The following is a 15,005-nucleotide window of genomic DNA, read 5'->3' on the forward strand; positions in this document are numbered from 1 at the left end:
GCTCTATCTTGGAATTCTACCATCCACATCCAGTCTCACCCCTAGCATCTGCTCATGTAAGCAGATCTTCCATTTACAAATCAATCATTCAATAGCCAAAATACTGGACTTCTCAGTCTCACAGAGTTAAGATTTCAATATATCACCCAGATGTTGGGGACCCTTTTTCTAATAAATGCACCAACATTTACACTGTCATCGGAACAAATAAGGATATTCCAAGCAAAACTAAGATTGCAGCCTAGGAAAAAATGCAAATTTGTTTCTTTCCTTCCCAAGGTGACTACAGTACTCTCAGATCAGATACAAATAAGACATGTACAATGGGCCAGGAAACCCAATCATAAGCAAGCATGTACATCTGGGTGACACTTTTTCTAATAAATGCACCATCATTTACACTGTCATCGGAACAAAGAAGGATATTCCAAGCAAAACTAAGATTGCAGCCTAGGAAAATAATGCAAATTTATTTATTTTCTTCCGAAGGTGACTGCAGGACTTCAGATCTGTGCTACAAATAAGACATGTACAATGGGCCAGGAAACCCAATCATAAGCAAGCATGTCAAGAACTTAGATTTACTTGTATAACTTCCGGATTGCTTAGATTCCAGACATGCTAGCAGGCAATGCATTCACGATTCATCAGCATCTTCGCTAACTGCTATCTGTCACCACCCATGGTCCCTTATCCCCTCTAATCTTATACTTCGAATCTGGTAGAATTTCTGCCATCGACACCTATAACCACCCCCCAACCCCACAACACAAAAAATAAAAAATAAAATAAAATAAAACTAGATATCACTTTTACAATGAGATCTTTTTACATGCATGAGATCTTTGCATACCATCTAATTAATGGTGAGATTTCAGTGACTAAAAAGCCAAAGAGAAACAGGTTCTTTCACCAATAAATGGAAATCATTTATCCTTTAATAATGAGGTTCTATTTGCTGCCAACCGAAAAAGGAACATTTTACTGGGCAAAAGTTTTAAGCACATTCTGCGCTCAAGAATCCCCCAAGTTTTTGCTTTTACATAGTCTGCCTGCCATCCTTGTAAGGAATAAATGGGCATAATTTTCTCAACATGATCTATTTTACAGATTCAGGATAACCTGCATTACAGCAGATAAGGATTTGTATCTATAGTTCTATAAAGATGGTCACTTCCAATCTTATGCAACATACAACATTAATTAAATAAATAGTTGATATTCACAAATAGGCAAAAAAGTTGAACAAAGAAAGCCACAAGCCTACAAGGCATAAATGTTGAACATAAATATTCTTTATAGACTGAAAGTCAGAACTTCAGTACTAATACTAATAAAAAGACATCAGGATGTTTACAACTTAGCCCTGATATCTCCAAGGCTATCTTCCAAAAGTAATTTTAGTTTTCAGTTGCTATTTGTAGAAGATAAAAACAGCTTCTACACACTTTTTTGGGGAGTTAGAGAGAGAGAGAAATGGTGCTATTATAAGTACCGGGATTAGCAGGTAGCCCATATCGACCAAAAGATCGATGGGCCAGATCCACCATTAACCAGCTGTACAATTTCCTAGCCAAAGAAATTTTAGAACACTGGTGTAAGGGCACATATTATGCACGTGAAGTGGGATGGATACGGGTCCTACTAACTTAGGATCTTGTGGTGGGCTTTGTGGGGTGAATGAGGGATGATGGGTGATCAGAGAAGAATATGGATGGAGAAGCAAGTAGAATGCTTTCTGTCAGGTTAAACAATAAAGAGAGACGGGAAAAAGGGAAAAAAAATCTGACAAAACCAGAATTCACTGAACCAATCTTTATTTTTTCAAATAAATTTTCCTCTAACACCAATTACAATGACTATATTTATAGACTCAACTTATTAATTTGGATATCATTTTACAGACTCCAATTTGGACTACAAAACTGACCCGAAACAACTCTTAATTGCTTTAAAACTAAAACAAATCCTAAACCATTAGGACACTTAAAAGGACTCCAACTCCTAAAAAACTCTAATATTGTTTTCCTAATCCCATTGAAACTAACTCAAATTAAAGGCACCAAACATTACTAAAAATAACTACCAATGAGTTTACTAAAAATAGTAGTTGCAAGAATTACCATAAATAGTAACCAAGAGTTACATAAATAGTAATTTTGAAACAACAATAAAAATCTAAAAAACAGAATCCTATTGTTACAATAACCCACAACTAGAAAATAAAAACAGAAACAGTATCAATATCATATAACCTAAAAATTCTGAAATTGGTATAGGAATTGGAAATTTGATTTTTTTTCACCATGAATTCCTTCCTTGCTTCCTCATCTTCATTAGCATATACATAAGTAAAGAGTAAAGGGTAAAAACATAAGTATTAACCTTATATGATATGATACTCTGAGTCAATTTTTATGACCTGCACTGTTACCAAGGTAAGTTTTGACACTATATAGTATAGATATAGATATAGATGATCAACTAGACCCCAGGTCAAGGTGGCATACCTCAAACCTGTGATTGGTGCTATGACTTTCATTTTTTGATCTGTTTCTACCTAATCTTTATTATACCTTATGGAAATTTTTTCAGCACCAATCAAGATAAAAGGTACCTCAGATTGTCTATAAAATTTGATCCATAAATATCTGACCCATAACTAACACATAGAAGAATAAACTCTTTCATAAGCACTCAAATTTGCAATTTTTCACTGATAAATGCAATCAAGGTTTTTCATATGCTTCTACTAACTGATTTTCATTAAAAATAAGATACCATGAGCATGTCCGGAACATAATGACTTTCATCAATAAACTGTAAACAAACATCCACTGGACTAATATCAGTGTTGTTGGCAACTTGGCATAAATGAAAAAGAAAAGATATATATTTAACGTGATAACTCCTCTCAATATCCCCAACTCAACCATAAGAAAGAAGAAAAAGCCAAAAGCTAATTTGTTAAGAACTCCAAAAAGTAGAATAAGTATCTCACTGTACAGTCACGGGTTCCCTTCTGTTAGTTTCTAGTTTTTAGTTTCTACAGCATCTACAGTGTCCTCTTGAGCTTCTTCAACTGATTTCCCAGCATCAGCTTCATTAGGGTCTCTCTCAATATCTTCCCCCTGACTGCCTGAACCTTCTCCCTTCAAACCCCCCTGCATCACATGATAAGTAAGAACCAAACAACACATGCTCCTTCATGGAAACACTCACAGAGAAAAAAAGGCTCATTCACTAATATATGTGCAACTACTGATTCAACATAATCATCTCACCGTGGAATCCATCTCTTCTCCTTGATCCTCTCCACTGTTATCCATCAATTCACTATGGAAACCATCCTTCTCACGATTGGCGTCATCTTCCTTCAAATCAACCTGCAAGAATGTAGGAGACACAGAAACAGTACATAATCCCTGAATCGTGAACTATTAATACTGTAAACGCATCTAACCTGGAAATCCTTTGGTTCATTACTGTCTTGAAGAGTATTCCTTATACCACTCTTATCATTTTCAGATGGACCCCATTTGCTGTTATCATCGTTCACAGTCCCTGTAACTTGGTCTTCAAGGATTTCCTCACTGGTGCCATTCTCCTTTGTACCCATCTGCATTGTATCACTTACAGTGATGAAGTATGTACCAATAAACAGAAAGCATCTACAGTCTAGACCCAGCAGCATTCAAGAACAATTACCTCGGAACTAGAGTTCGTCAACCATTGACCGAGGGGCTGTCCCACCGAAAGAACAATGCTGGGAAGTCGATGAATGTCCCAACCAAGAACTCTGCAAATGGCTAGCCCGAAAGCTCGGTGAGCCCTCTTCTTCTTGGTCTTCGCAATGCCCGTCGAATGCTGAACAAGCGCAACGCAATTCTTAAACCTCTTTCCAACCTTCTTCCCTATTCCCCCACAAACCAAACAACAGAACTCCCCACCTTCCCAATTCTTCTCGTAATAATTCCTCAGCTCACCGTCCTCCGTGAAAACCCCCAAAAAGAACTGGAACTCTTGAGACTCCTCTTCACCCACATCCATCAAATCCTCATCATCTTCTCCCTCGTCATCTGAACCGGCATTGCTCAAAAAGAAATCCTGGCAAGCCTTCAAGCCCTTCTGCTGCAATTGTAGCGCGCCAAGCTTGGCTTGTTCTTCTTCGGAAGCCGGCCTGGTGGTGGGAACCGATTGAGGATTCAAGTCCGGCCAGCCCGTCTCCTGGAGAGGCTCCGGAGCAGGTTCAACCGGCCACGCCACATCTGACACTGCTGCCGGAGGGTTTGAATCCTTCTTCTCCTTCGATCTGCTTTCCTTGTTCTTTTTCTTCTTCCTCCTCTTCTTCTTGCTGCTCTGCTTGAATGCCGTTGGGTTATTGGCACGCAGAGCATTGTTAGTTGAACTGGTGGGTTTAGGGTTAGGGTCCGCATTAGGGGTTCGAGGGGGGCCCTGGTGCCAGAGAGAGTGGAGGTAAAGAACCTCGTCTCGCCATAGATACTCTAGAGAGGGGGCAGTCGTACCGCGAGAGCGCGAACCCATCAACGATCAAACCAAGCCTGTGGGAGATCAACCGAGATAGTCAGACAGAGAGAGGCTACTGCGAGAGGAACATGGAGGTAAATTGCCAAAAACTATCTTTCTCGTTAACTCGTAAGCGGCTTGTGCGGATCTTCTGGAAGATCCACCGAAGCTGAAGCGTCGTTGTGAGTAGCGCTGTAACCGGATCGGATGCAGCTCGATTATTGATAACCTACATCCAAATCCGATCGGATTTAAGGATTCTGATTCGAATTCGACTTTACTATAAATTTTTTAAAATACTATAAAATTAAAATTTTATTTATTTTTCAATTTTTATATAAAATAAATTAATATAAATATAACATACTAAATTTATTATACATATAAATTCATATATAATATAATATATGGAATAGATTTTTATAATTTTAAATATAATTATATAAAATTTATATATTAAAATTAATAAATATTATAATACAATTGGATTTGGATTTTTAATTGGATTGGATGGTATCATCATTTGAATATGAGATAATTGGGGCAAATGATGGATTGGGCTACGGATTTTTTTGAAACTACCCTGGATTCTTTTGAAAATGCCTTGAACCTCTCCTGACTTTTAACCAGTAGGGATGGCAACGAGGTGGGCAGGTTTGGGAAAAGGTTTTGTAAATTCTAGACCCTACCTTGCCTTTCTAAACCTCTCAACCCATACCCACCCTAAAACCCATAGCGGGTTGGGTTTTGACAATTCAAACCCTCCCCGTACATGAAAATACAAAACTCTCCCCGAATTGAAGGGTAGGGTGGGTTGGGTTTACAACCTGCATTTAATTTCTTATTATCTCTTGTCATATATAAGTAATAAACAAGTAAAATAATACAAATGAACAACAAAATTTCTAATTATTTGATTAAAGCATGTAAAAAAATACATAAACTATTAATTATCCTTCATGTAAAATCTAAAATATTGTTAAATTAAAGACCTAGTACATAAAATTTATATGCTTTCCAACAATATGCGGGTTGAGGAGGGTCAGGTTTAGCCTAATACCATACCCTACCCGTACCCATATTGGGTTGTAGAATCCCAAAACCCATCCCTGCCTCAAAACACATTCTTCAAGCAAAAAAAAAAAACACCCTCATTAGTAGAGGTGTCAATTGGACTGGATTTGGTCCAATCTGATCAAGTCCAATGTGAGTCCATTATAAATGGACCAGGTCCAATCCAATCTAATGAATGTTTTGGACCAATTTGTAACGGTCCAATTCAATGTCTAGACCATTCAATCATGTTCAAATTCATTTTGATTTAGATTGGTTTCAACCCAAACCTGGTCCATTGAAACATATATTCTTATTCTTGTATCAATGGACCAGATATTGGCTTAATCCAACCCAATCTGATATAAATTTGTTACGAACACACAAGGTTCAATCCAATCTAATAAATATTTTGGATCGGATTGGTCCAATCCAATATGTCTTATTGGTTCGTCCAATCCATCCAAAATGATTTTGGACTGGACAGGGACCAATACAAAACTAGTCCATTGACACCCTTACTCATCAGGGAGGGTAGGGGCAAGTACCAACTAGGTAGGGTAGAAATTTCCATCCCTACTAGCCGAGGATAAAAATAATTGTTATTCCCTTATGGTCCATTTGGTTGCCAAAAGGAAAATTTTATTTTCTCAATTAGGGTGCCTATGTTTGTTTCATGGTTTTCAAAACCAGACCAAACCAGAAAAATCGGGAACCAACCAAGGTGACCGGTTTCAGTTTTCCCCAAAATCGGAAATTTGCCCAAAACCATTGATTTTGGTTAGCAATCCGCTAACCTGGGCAGTTAATCATTTGAGCGGGTTTGACCGCTTTTTAATTTTTTTAAAATTTTTTATTTTTTTGTCAAAACGAGTCAACCATTCGACCTGATAACCGGACCCCTGACCGATTCGGTCTCTGGGTTGTTTTTAAAAGCCATGGTTTGTTTGCCGAAACCTATTACCCCATAGAATTTGATTTCTAGTATTTGGTTGATATAAAAATTTTGGAGGGTATTTGATTTAAGCAAAAATGATATCCAATTCCACAACACAGCCCTATCCTATTTACAGGATGACATGGCCTAATATTGTTTGAGTCTTGCCATGGCAAAGCTTTAATACTAGCTTCGGCTACCCAGTTTTTTGCCAGTAATCCAAATATTAAACTAGCAAACCTAAGCACTACAACAGTGTGAAGTGACTAGAGTGAGAGGTAGATTTACCAGTGTCAGATTTGGCCTAAGGTCGAGTGCCGCAATGGGATTTTGGTTTAACCTTCATTCCAAGGTTTTCTTTGAATTGAAATGTCAAATCGACATGTGACCAGGTGGTTCATCGATGGAGGTATTGTCTCAAATGTTAATGCGTTCCAACGAGGAATAGAAGTTTAGGTCGTCGTTAAGTATGCTCTTTCCATCCATATACGAAGGTGGACACAGGGATAGGTGATGTGTTACGGAAGCTGGTGTATTGAAATCGCCTAGTATGAATGATGAATAACAGAGGAATTATGAAAACAGAAGGATTGATGTGTTATAGAAGCTGCTGTGAATTGCAGCAGTGATCGAGAAGAAATAGAGAGTAAAAGAGGAACGGGTAGCCACCGCCCGCAGCTGGTTCACCGCCTTTGTCAAGAGCCCCGAGATGATGAACAATTCGGAGAGGGGAGACAATATGCCAGAGCGGGAGAAAGTTACCAAGCTGAGAACTGCTGCCGCCAGCTCGCTGTGTCTAGACGAGGAAGATAAACAGTGCCACCGGTTTCGGTTGGAAGAAAGAGAAGATGAGCATTCGTCTCTTCTCTATTCGAACTCAAATTCCAAAAGCCAGATCTGGACGACCAAGTATAGATAGAACTGGCTATGAGATCTGGAAGGGAACCCATCCAATGGAACAAATCAAAAATGGTAAAGAAATGAATAGAAACGATGAGAGAATTCCAAATCGAAACTTACCTGACAACGAAAATGCCGGAGACGGTGCTGGAGATGTTACTGTTGGCCGGCTGGAAGGAAAGAGACAAAGTCTGGTAGGTCCCTTTCGACAATATTTTTGGTGAGACCCCACCTATTGATTTTTGGGAACTCACGATCCAGTTTTTTCTCATCCTTTCCCGAGAGGCTACGTTTGAAGCAAACGCATGAAAAAGGGAATATTCTCCAAAAATGCTTCCATTCCCATACATTTTCTCGGCAACTAAACGTACCTTTAATTAATTTGACGTTAGAAACCTAGCAGCAATCTCTAATGTCATAGTTTTGAATAATTAATGGTTTTGAATAATTAAAGTGCCAATTTTGCCCTTGTGTAAGAATTATCAAATATTTGATGCTGAATAAATACCCGTAAACCTTCTCTTTACCTTTTTGTTTTATATTTGTCTTTCTTAGGAAACAAAGACACAAGGAATCCTTTCTTATTGTTGTGTTAGTTTGCGATGTAAATACTGACCAATATTATATTTCACTCTAAGTTAGGTTTTGTAGCTATTTGGATGAGGTGTAATTAAACACTTAAAACTGATGCAAATGCTAACTTCGATAAACATTTACATCAATAATCCCAACTTTTAAATCGATCGGTGTATAACTCCAACAATGTAAAAAATACATTTACACCGCATTCAAATGCAGCCTATGAAACAAAGATGTAAGGATACAAAGGTTTCAGCTAAGATCAGAAATAGGGAAGGGAGCTAGAAATTTTGCTAACCCAATTGTTGTTGCAATAATTCCAGAGGTGGCGAGAGCTAACCCAATTGACTTTTCCCCGAATATCTGTAGGCACCTGAATTTCTCATATGGCATTTCTTGGCATATATCAAGATGGCAAGCATTAAAATTGTTTTTTTTTTTTTTTTTGAAATCGCCATTAGGCACCATATTTCATTCAATCAAGAATTTGATACAAAAAAAGCTGATAAGGCCAATCAAAAAACCCAGAAACAATTTCTCAAGAGAACAAAATAAAAATACAATAAGGAGAATCAAAAGATCTTCTGTAACCGAGAAACGATGAGGTTAAATCACCAATAGAAGTAAACAAGCACATCTCCAATCCACCACAGATGGCGAATGAAACTGACATAAGAAGATTCCAAAAGACTGCCATTGCTGGAAAATAACGAACAGATCTTACCATGAACAACACCAACCGGAGAACTGCAAACGGGACTCACCATGAATAGCAACTATCGGAGAACCACGATAGAGGAGGAAACCAAAAGACCGCCTTCGCTGGCAAACAATGAACTTGAACGAGAACAACAAACAAATTCAAACCACAAATAGAGAAACAAAACCTTGAGAAACTCAAGAGGAATCCTCGAGAAAACTCAAGAGGAAGGCTCTCTCAAAACAGAGAGAGGGAGGAGGGAGAGAAACCAAAAAAAAGGAAGGGGAAGGAGAACCCATATGGGCGGTATGGGCGGCTCCCTTCAGAGAAGGGGAAGGAGAACCCTGAAGGGAGCCGCTCCCAAAGAAATCCCTTTGCATTACAATTGGTGAAAAATGCAATGTGCTAAGCTCTGAAATTGGTGACACCAGTATCGTAAGCGAGAGTGTCATAATGATAGAACAAGCAAAGAACATGGAATTAGTCCAAAACTTGGCAGAATGGCATTTCCCCGATTGAGGGAATAGCCATTCCCTCCCCTTCCTTTGGGAATGAGAATCCATTTTAGCCAATTTCAATTCCCATTTAAACCAAACAATAAGCAAGAGGAATAGACATTCCGATTCTGATTTCGAGGGATTCCAATTGTGATTCCAATTCCAATTCCAACCACAAATCAAAGGGATCCTTAAAAGGTTACCTTCGCCTTTTTGATGGTTGGAAAGATTAATATTCCACAAAACATGTTTTTCATGTGTATCATTATTTGGAACAAGATGCTTGGAGTCTTAATGAACTTGTTGTCTTCCAAAGAGGAAAAAGAAAGTTAATTGGCTTGAAGCCTAATGTATAGTTTACTACCAAAGAAAGGGTTGTCGTGTCTCACCTTGATAGGACTAGTGATGAAGAAAACATCCCATGTCTTTGTCTAGTTCTAGTGTTGAAGAAAGCCTTTGCTAACTAGTTCTCCACTAGAGAGGAGATATATTTGGTCACCATCCTATTTTTTGGAGGTTGGGAAATGGCTTTAAAGGCTTCGTGGAGTTGATATTGATTTACTAATATCACTAGCAAGGACCCATGCGATGCATGGGACTTATTAAGCGAAAGATAAATAATAGAAATGATCATTTACTAAAATGCCCTTATGGTTTCATGGGTTTACTAAAATCTACCCTATAGTTAGCATTTTACTAAAACACCACTTATAATTTGAAATGGATTTAATCAATCTTCCATTACAAGATAGTGGAAAATGATAGTGTTGACCCTAATGTTCATTTAAATAAATTTAATCAAAAGAAAATAGAAATTAAAATACCATTTTTGCCCTTAATAAGACACGGGCAACCACTCTATTGGCTATATTAGGCCAATTTTGTTTTCTATATAAAAAAGTGTTAGTGGCATTTTTTGAATAAAAAATCACGGGCCTAATGGCAAAACAAACACTCCTTAATGAAAGGTTGATTAAGTAAATAAGTAGTAAAATATATGCGATATTTTAGTAAAATGAAAACTATAAGGTAGGTCTAAGTAAATATGTAAAACTATAAGGTGTGTTCTAGTAAATGGCCCTAATAAAAACACATAAGAGTAGACAATTGTTTTATATTTTCAATTTTTTAAATAATAAATAATTATTCATATTTTATATACTACTTTTAATAAATTTTTTATAATACAAAAATAACAATAACTAATTTTTTATTCATCAAACTTATGAAACCGACCAACCCAATCAACTTGACCCGAGTTGGTCAATTTTCTAGTATTTTATGTCAGTTTTGGTTCAAAAAATTCCCAATTCGACCAAGTTGGATCAGTTTCACTTTGGCCATTTGTAAACTAACCAAAATCTAATGACCTAACCATAGATATATATTAATATTTTATATTTTAAATAATTTTTAATATAAAAAAGTGAGAAATTTCCCACATTTCTTAGTCTAAAATGTTTTGTTTCATAAATCTAATTTTTAATTTATTTTTAATAATTGTACTATAATTTTTAAAATTAAATTTAATATTTAAGTTGAAATCTTTTGAACAAACTAACCTTTTGTGAAAACCGATCCAAACTGATACAACTTGAGTGTATCAGTTTTCACAAAAGGTTAGTTGGTTTCAACTCACTAACTCCCCAACCTGACCAGCTTAATTTGATTGGCCAAACAGCCTATGACCGGACTGAACCAACTCATGAACATTCATAGTTTTAGCTAAATAAATAGTCTTACATCCAATAAAAACAATAGTTTAATCTTCAATAGTTATTCAAAATTTATAGCGAAAATACACAATTATTGAAAATATATTGATAATGAAAAAAATATAATAATTACAGTAATTACAATAATTACAGTAATTAAAAAAATACAACAAGTACTAAAATATATTAACTTAGTCAATAAATAGAATGGTCTCAAAATAATACTTTAATCTCTAATAAATATTAATTAATCAATAAGTTATAAAGAAAATACAATAAATACAATAAGTACAATAAATTAAATTTAAAAAATTCAATAATAGTAGTTTGATCTCCAATAATTATTTAAATTTTTCTATCAAATAAAATAAATAAAATAAATTTATACATAATCATTGAAAATACATTTACCACAAAAAAATAAATAATTACTAAAATAAAATAAATATTATTTTTAGTATATATAATTATATAATAAATACAAATTAAGAGAATAAAATTATTATTAATAAATATTAATTTTTTGAAAGTTATTTTCTTGAATTATTACTTGATATAAGTGAAATTAGTTATTTACAATATTATGTATAAATATTAAATTATTATTAATTTCAATATTATGTTATAATTATTTTTCTACTTTTCAGATTTTTTTTTAATTTATTACATAATTTCTTTATTTTAACTATTTAAAATCTAGTTATGTTAAATATTTTGTTTTCTAAAATATTTAATTATTTAAATACTTAAATAATATGTAAAATATTTAAATCTTAAAATTTAATTATTTATTGAATTTAATTATCCATAAAATCATAATTTATACTATTATTACATATTTCATTATTAATTTTGTAATATACTAAATTATTATTAATTTCAATATTATGTTATAATTATTTTTCTACTTTGAACAAAACTTTAAATTTATTACATAATTCCGTTACTTTAACTATTTAAAATCTAGTTATGATAAATATTTAAATAATCTATAAAATATTTAAAACTTTTTGTTATTTTAATTTTATTTATTTAAAGCTGTTACATATTATTAAATATTTGAAAAACATTTAAATTGATAATCCAAAAAAAACATAATTTAAATTGTTAGTACATAATATCGTGATATATTTTGTAAAAATATAAAATTATTTTTTGTGTTTTTAATAAATATTTTAAAGTTATTATATACTTTTGTTAGAATATTTAAATAATTCTTAATTTTTTTAATCCAAACTTTCTTTAGATAGATATAGATAAAAACTATGGGAATGGATAAATAGGAATTAGAGATAATTTAGAAGATAAATAGGAATTAGAGATAATTCTGGAGAAAGTGGGGGAGGTAGTTTAGGATAAATTTTAGGAGAAGAGATTATCTAGGTTATTGGGAAAGTGCATCTCATTGATTGTTTCTAAAATGACATGGAATAAAAAAACAAAAAATTCAGAAAAATGAGAAAACTTCTTGACCGCTTTGTTTTATATATATATATATATATATATATATATATATATATATATATAGAGAGAGAGAGAGAGAGAGAGAGAGAGAGAGAGAGAAATTAAAAGGAAAGTTTCCATGAACTTATTTCTCTCTCCCTTGTTTATTTGTCATTTGTTTCTATTACTTCTTTACTTTCTTTGAGTAGTTATTACTTTACAATGTGGCGGTTTAGTAGTACTTACTTTACTTATTACTTTTGCCTAAATAGTCTTGTCTACTACGATAGCTATCAACTATGCCTAGTCTCGAGAAATCTTTTCTATCAACTATAAGTTCTTCTTGCCCCCTCCTTTTCTTTCCTTCTTCCTTGTCTTATTGCCCTTCTCCCCCTCCTAGCCCTCTTAGTGTTTCTGTGCGTGTTTTCTTGGCCTTTAGTTTAAGGTTTGTTCTCACCTTTCAATCATTCTCTTAGGGGCTTTTACCTCTTTTTTAGGGTTTTCTAATATTTTTTTCCTTTTTAGGATGGAGCAAAATAATCAACCTAGGAGTAATAATGTAATAATGAAGAAGAGAAAACAAACTAAATCTGGAAGTTGTGTTTGCTCAAATCCTACAAAGCAATGATAATCAGAATGTTGATATCTTTGACTTCTCCAATAGAATCACAGATGAAACCCAAGGAATATGATGATTTTGCATGATTGGTATAGTCTTCCCTAAAGCTACCATTCCCATGCAAGATCTTCATGGTGTTTGGAAGTGTGGGTGTTTTTTGGAACCAATTTTCATGAAAAAACGCCCATGCTTCCAAGACCCGTTTCTTGTTGAAAAATGCCTTATTTTTGTTTGGTAGTGTTTCTGCTACGTAGGCAGTGAGCAACATTATGTTGTTTGGTAAGGTGATTTTCATCACCGTTTTTCATGTATGTGCACACATTCCCCTATAAGATGATGCATGCTAATATTATACCAAATTATATAACGATGCTTATCAAATGGTCCAGATTAGTTGGATGATTGTTTTATAATATCTGGCCTAAAGAAAGTTTAGATTAAAAATATATTTTTAAGAATTATTTAAATATTCTAACAAAATTATATAATAACATTAAAATATTTATTAAAAACACAAAAAAATAATTTTATATTTTTACAAAATATAGCACAAAATTATGTACTAACAATTTAAGTTATGTTTTTTCTGGACTATCAATTTAAATGTTTTTTAAATATTTAATAATATGTAATAGCTTTAAATAAATAAAATTCAAATAACAAAAGATTTTAAATATTTAAATAACTAAATATTTATCATAACAACATTCTAAATAGTTAAAATAGCAAAATTATGTAATAAATTTTAAAAATTTCTTCAAAGTAGAAAAATATTTATAACATAATATTGAAATTTAAAATAATTTAATATATTACAGAATTAATAATGAAATTATGTAATAATAGTATAAAATTTGATTTTATGGATAACTAAATTCAATAAATATTTCATATTTTAAAATTTAAATATTTCACATATTATTTAAGTATTTAAATAAATAAATATTTGAAATAACAAAATATTTAACATAACTAGATTTTAAATAATTAAAATAAAGAAATTATGTAATAAATTTAAAAAGTCCTGAATTAGAAAAAAATTTATAACATAATATTTAAATTAATAATAACATAATAGTTTTACATAATACTGTAAATAACTAACTTCAATTATATCAAGTAATAATTCAAGAAAATAACTAATTTCAGTAATTGTTTATCGTTTTTTGTGATAAATGATTATGTATACATTTATTTCATTTTTCTATTTAACAGAAAACTTTTAATAATTATTGGAGATTAAAATACTATTATTGAAATTTTTAAATTTAATTTATTGTACTAATTGTATTTATTATATTTTTGTTATAACTTATTGAGTAATTTTTATTAGAGATTAAACTATTATTTGAGATTATACAATTTATTGACTAAGTTAATATATTTTTAGTACTTATTGTATTTTTGTAATTATTGAAATTATTGTACTTCTTTCATTACCAATATATTTTCAATAATTGTGTATTTTTGCTATAAATTTTCAATAATTATTGGAGATTAAACTATTCTTATTTATCAGAGATGAGATTATTAATTTAACTGAAATTATGAGTGTTCATGAGTTGGTTTAGTTTGGTCGTAAGCTATTTGGCCAACCAAATTGATTTGGTCAGGTTAGAGAGTTGGTCAATAAGGTCAAATCCAACCCACTCAAGTTGTATCAGTTTATGTCAATCTTTTGGTTTGGTCAATCCGTTCAAAAGATTTAAACTTAAACCCAACCCTGTGATTACCCCTTATTGGGCAACGTAAAAACCATCACCCATAATTAGTTTCCGTCCTTGCCATATGTAGTGTCATCTCCCCTTTACCATAAGAGCAGTTTAGTAAGTGCATCCATCAATCATTTCCGCATGAATAACTTGTACAGTAAACATCCAATGATGATCAACAAGTGAGCATAAAAATACATAAACTTATCACAGTTTAAAATATATAAAGCAATAAAGAAGCTTAATCCATAACAAACATAAAACTCATCACAGTTTGAATTCCAACATTTTCTTCGCCAGAAACATAGCATCATGTTTCACAT

General features: G+C 32.9%; 1 protein-coding gene across 1 annotated transcript; it reads right to left on the bottom strand.

The window, feature by feature from the left end:
- Nucleotides 1-2,735: 2,735 nt before the first annotated feature.
- LOC148877497 (uncharacterized) lies at nucleotides 2,736-4,762 on the bottom strand. The gene is made up of 4 exons (XM_088941942.1): nucleotides 3,709-4,762; nucleotides 3,464-3,619; nucleotides 3,285-3,386; nucleotides 2,736-3,164 (listed from the first exon to the last, which is right to left on the bottom strand). Exons 1-4 carry the CDS (start codon nucleotides 4,543-4,545, stop codon nucleotides 3,033-3,035), a joined length of 1,227 nt encoding a protein of 408 aa, XP_088798068.1. The 5' UTR covers nucleotides 4,546-4,762; the 3' UTR covers nucleotides 2,736-3,032.
- Nucleotides 4,763-15,005: the final 10,243 nt, after the last annotated feature.

The sequence above is a fragment of the Nelumbo lutea genome, chromosome 1 (genome assembly GCF_056320005.1).
Source record: "Nelumbo lutea isolate HS-2025 chromosome 1, American lotus-T2T, whole genome shotgun sequence".
Lineage (NCBI taxonomy): Eukaryota > Viridiplantae > Streptophyta > Magnoliopsida > Proteales > Nelumbonaceae > Nelumbo > Nelumbo lutea.

Excerpts from the sequence above, each read along its gene's own strand:
- LOC148877497 (XM_088941942.1), bottom strand. The coding sequence starts at position 4,545 with ATGGGTTCGCGCTCTCGCGGTACGACTGCCCCCTCTCTAGAGTATCTA. Across the intron at positions 3,387-3,463 it reads ATGAACCAAAGGATTTCCAG|GTTGATTTGAAGGAAGATGA; the intron begins GTTAGATGCGTT and ends ACATTCTTGCAG. Across the intron at positions 3,165-3,284 it reads GAGAAGAGATGGATTCCACG|GGGGGTTTGAAGGGAGAAGG; the intron begins GTGAGATGATTA and ends CATGTGATGCAG.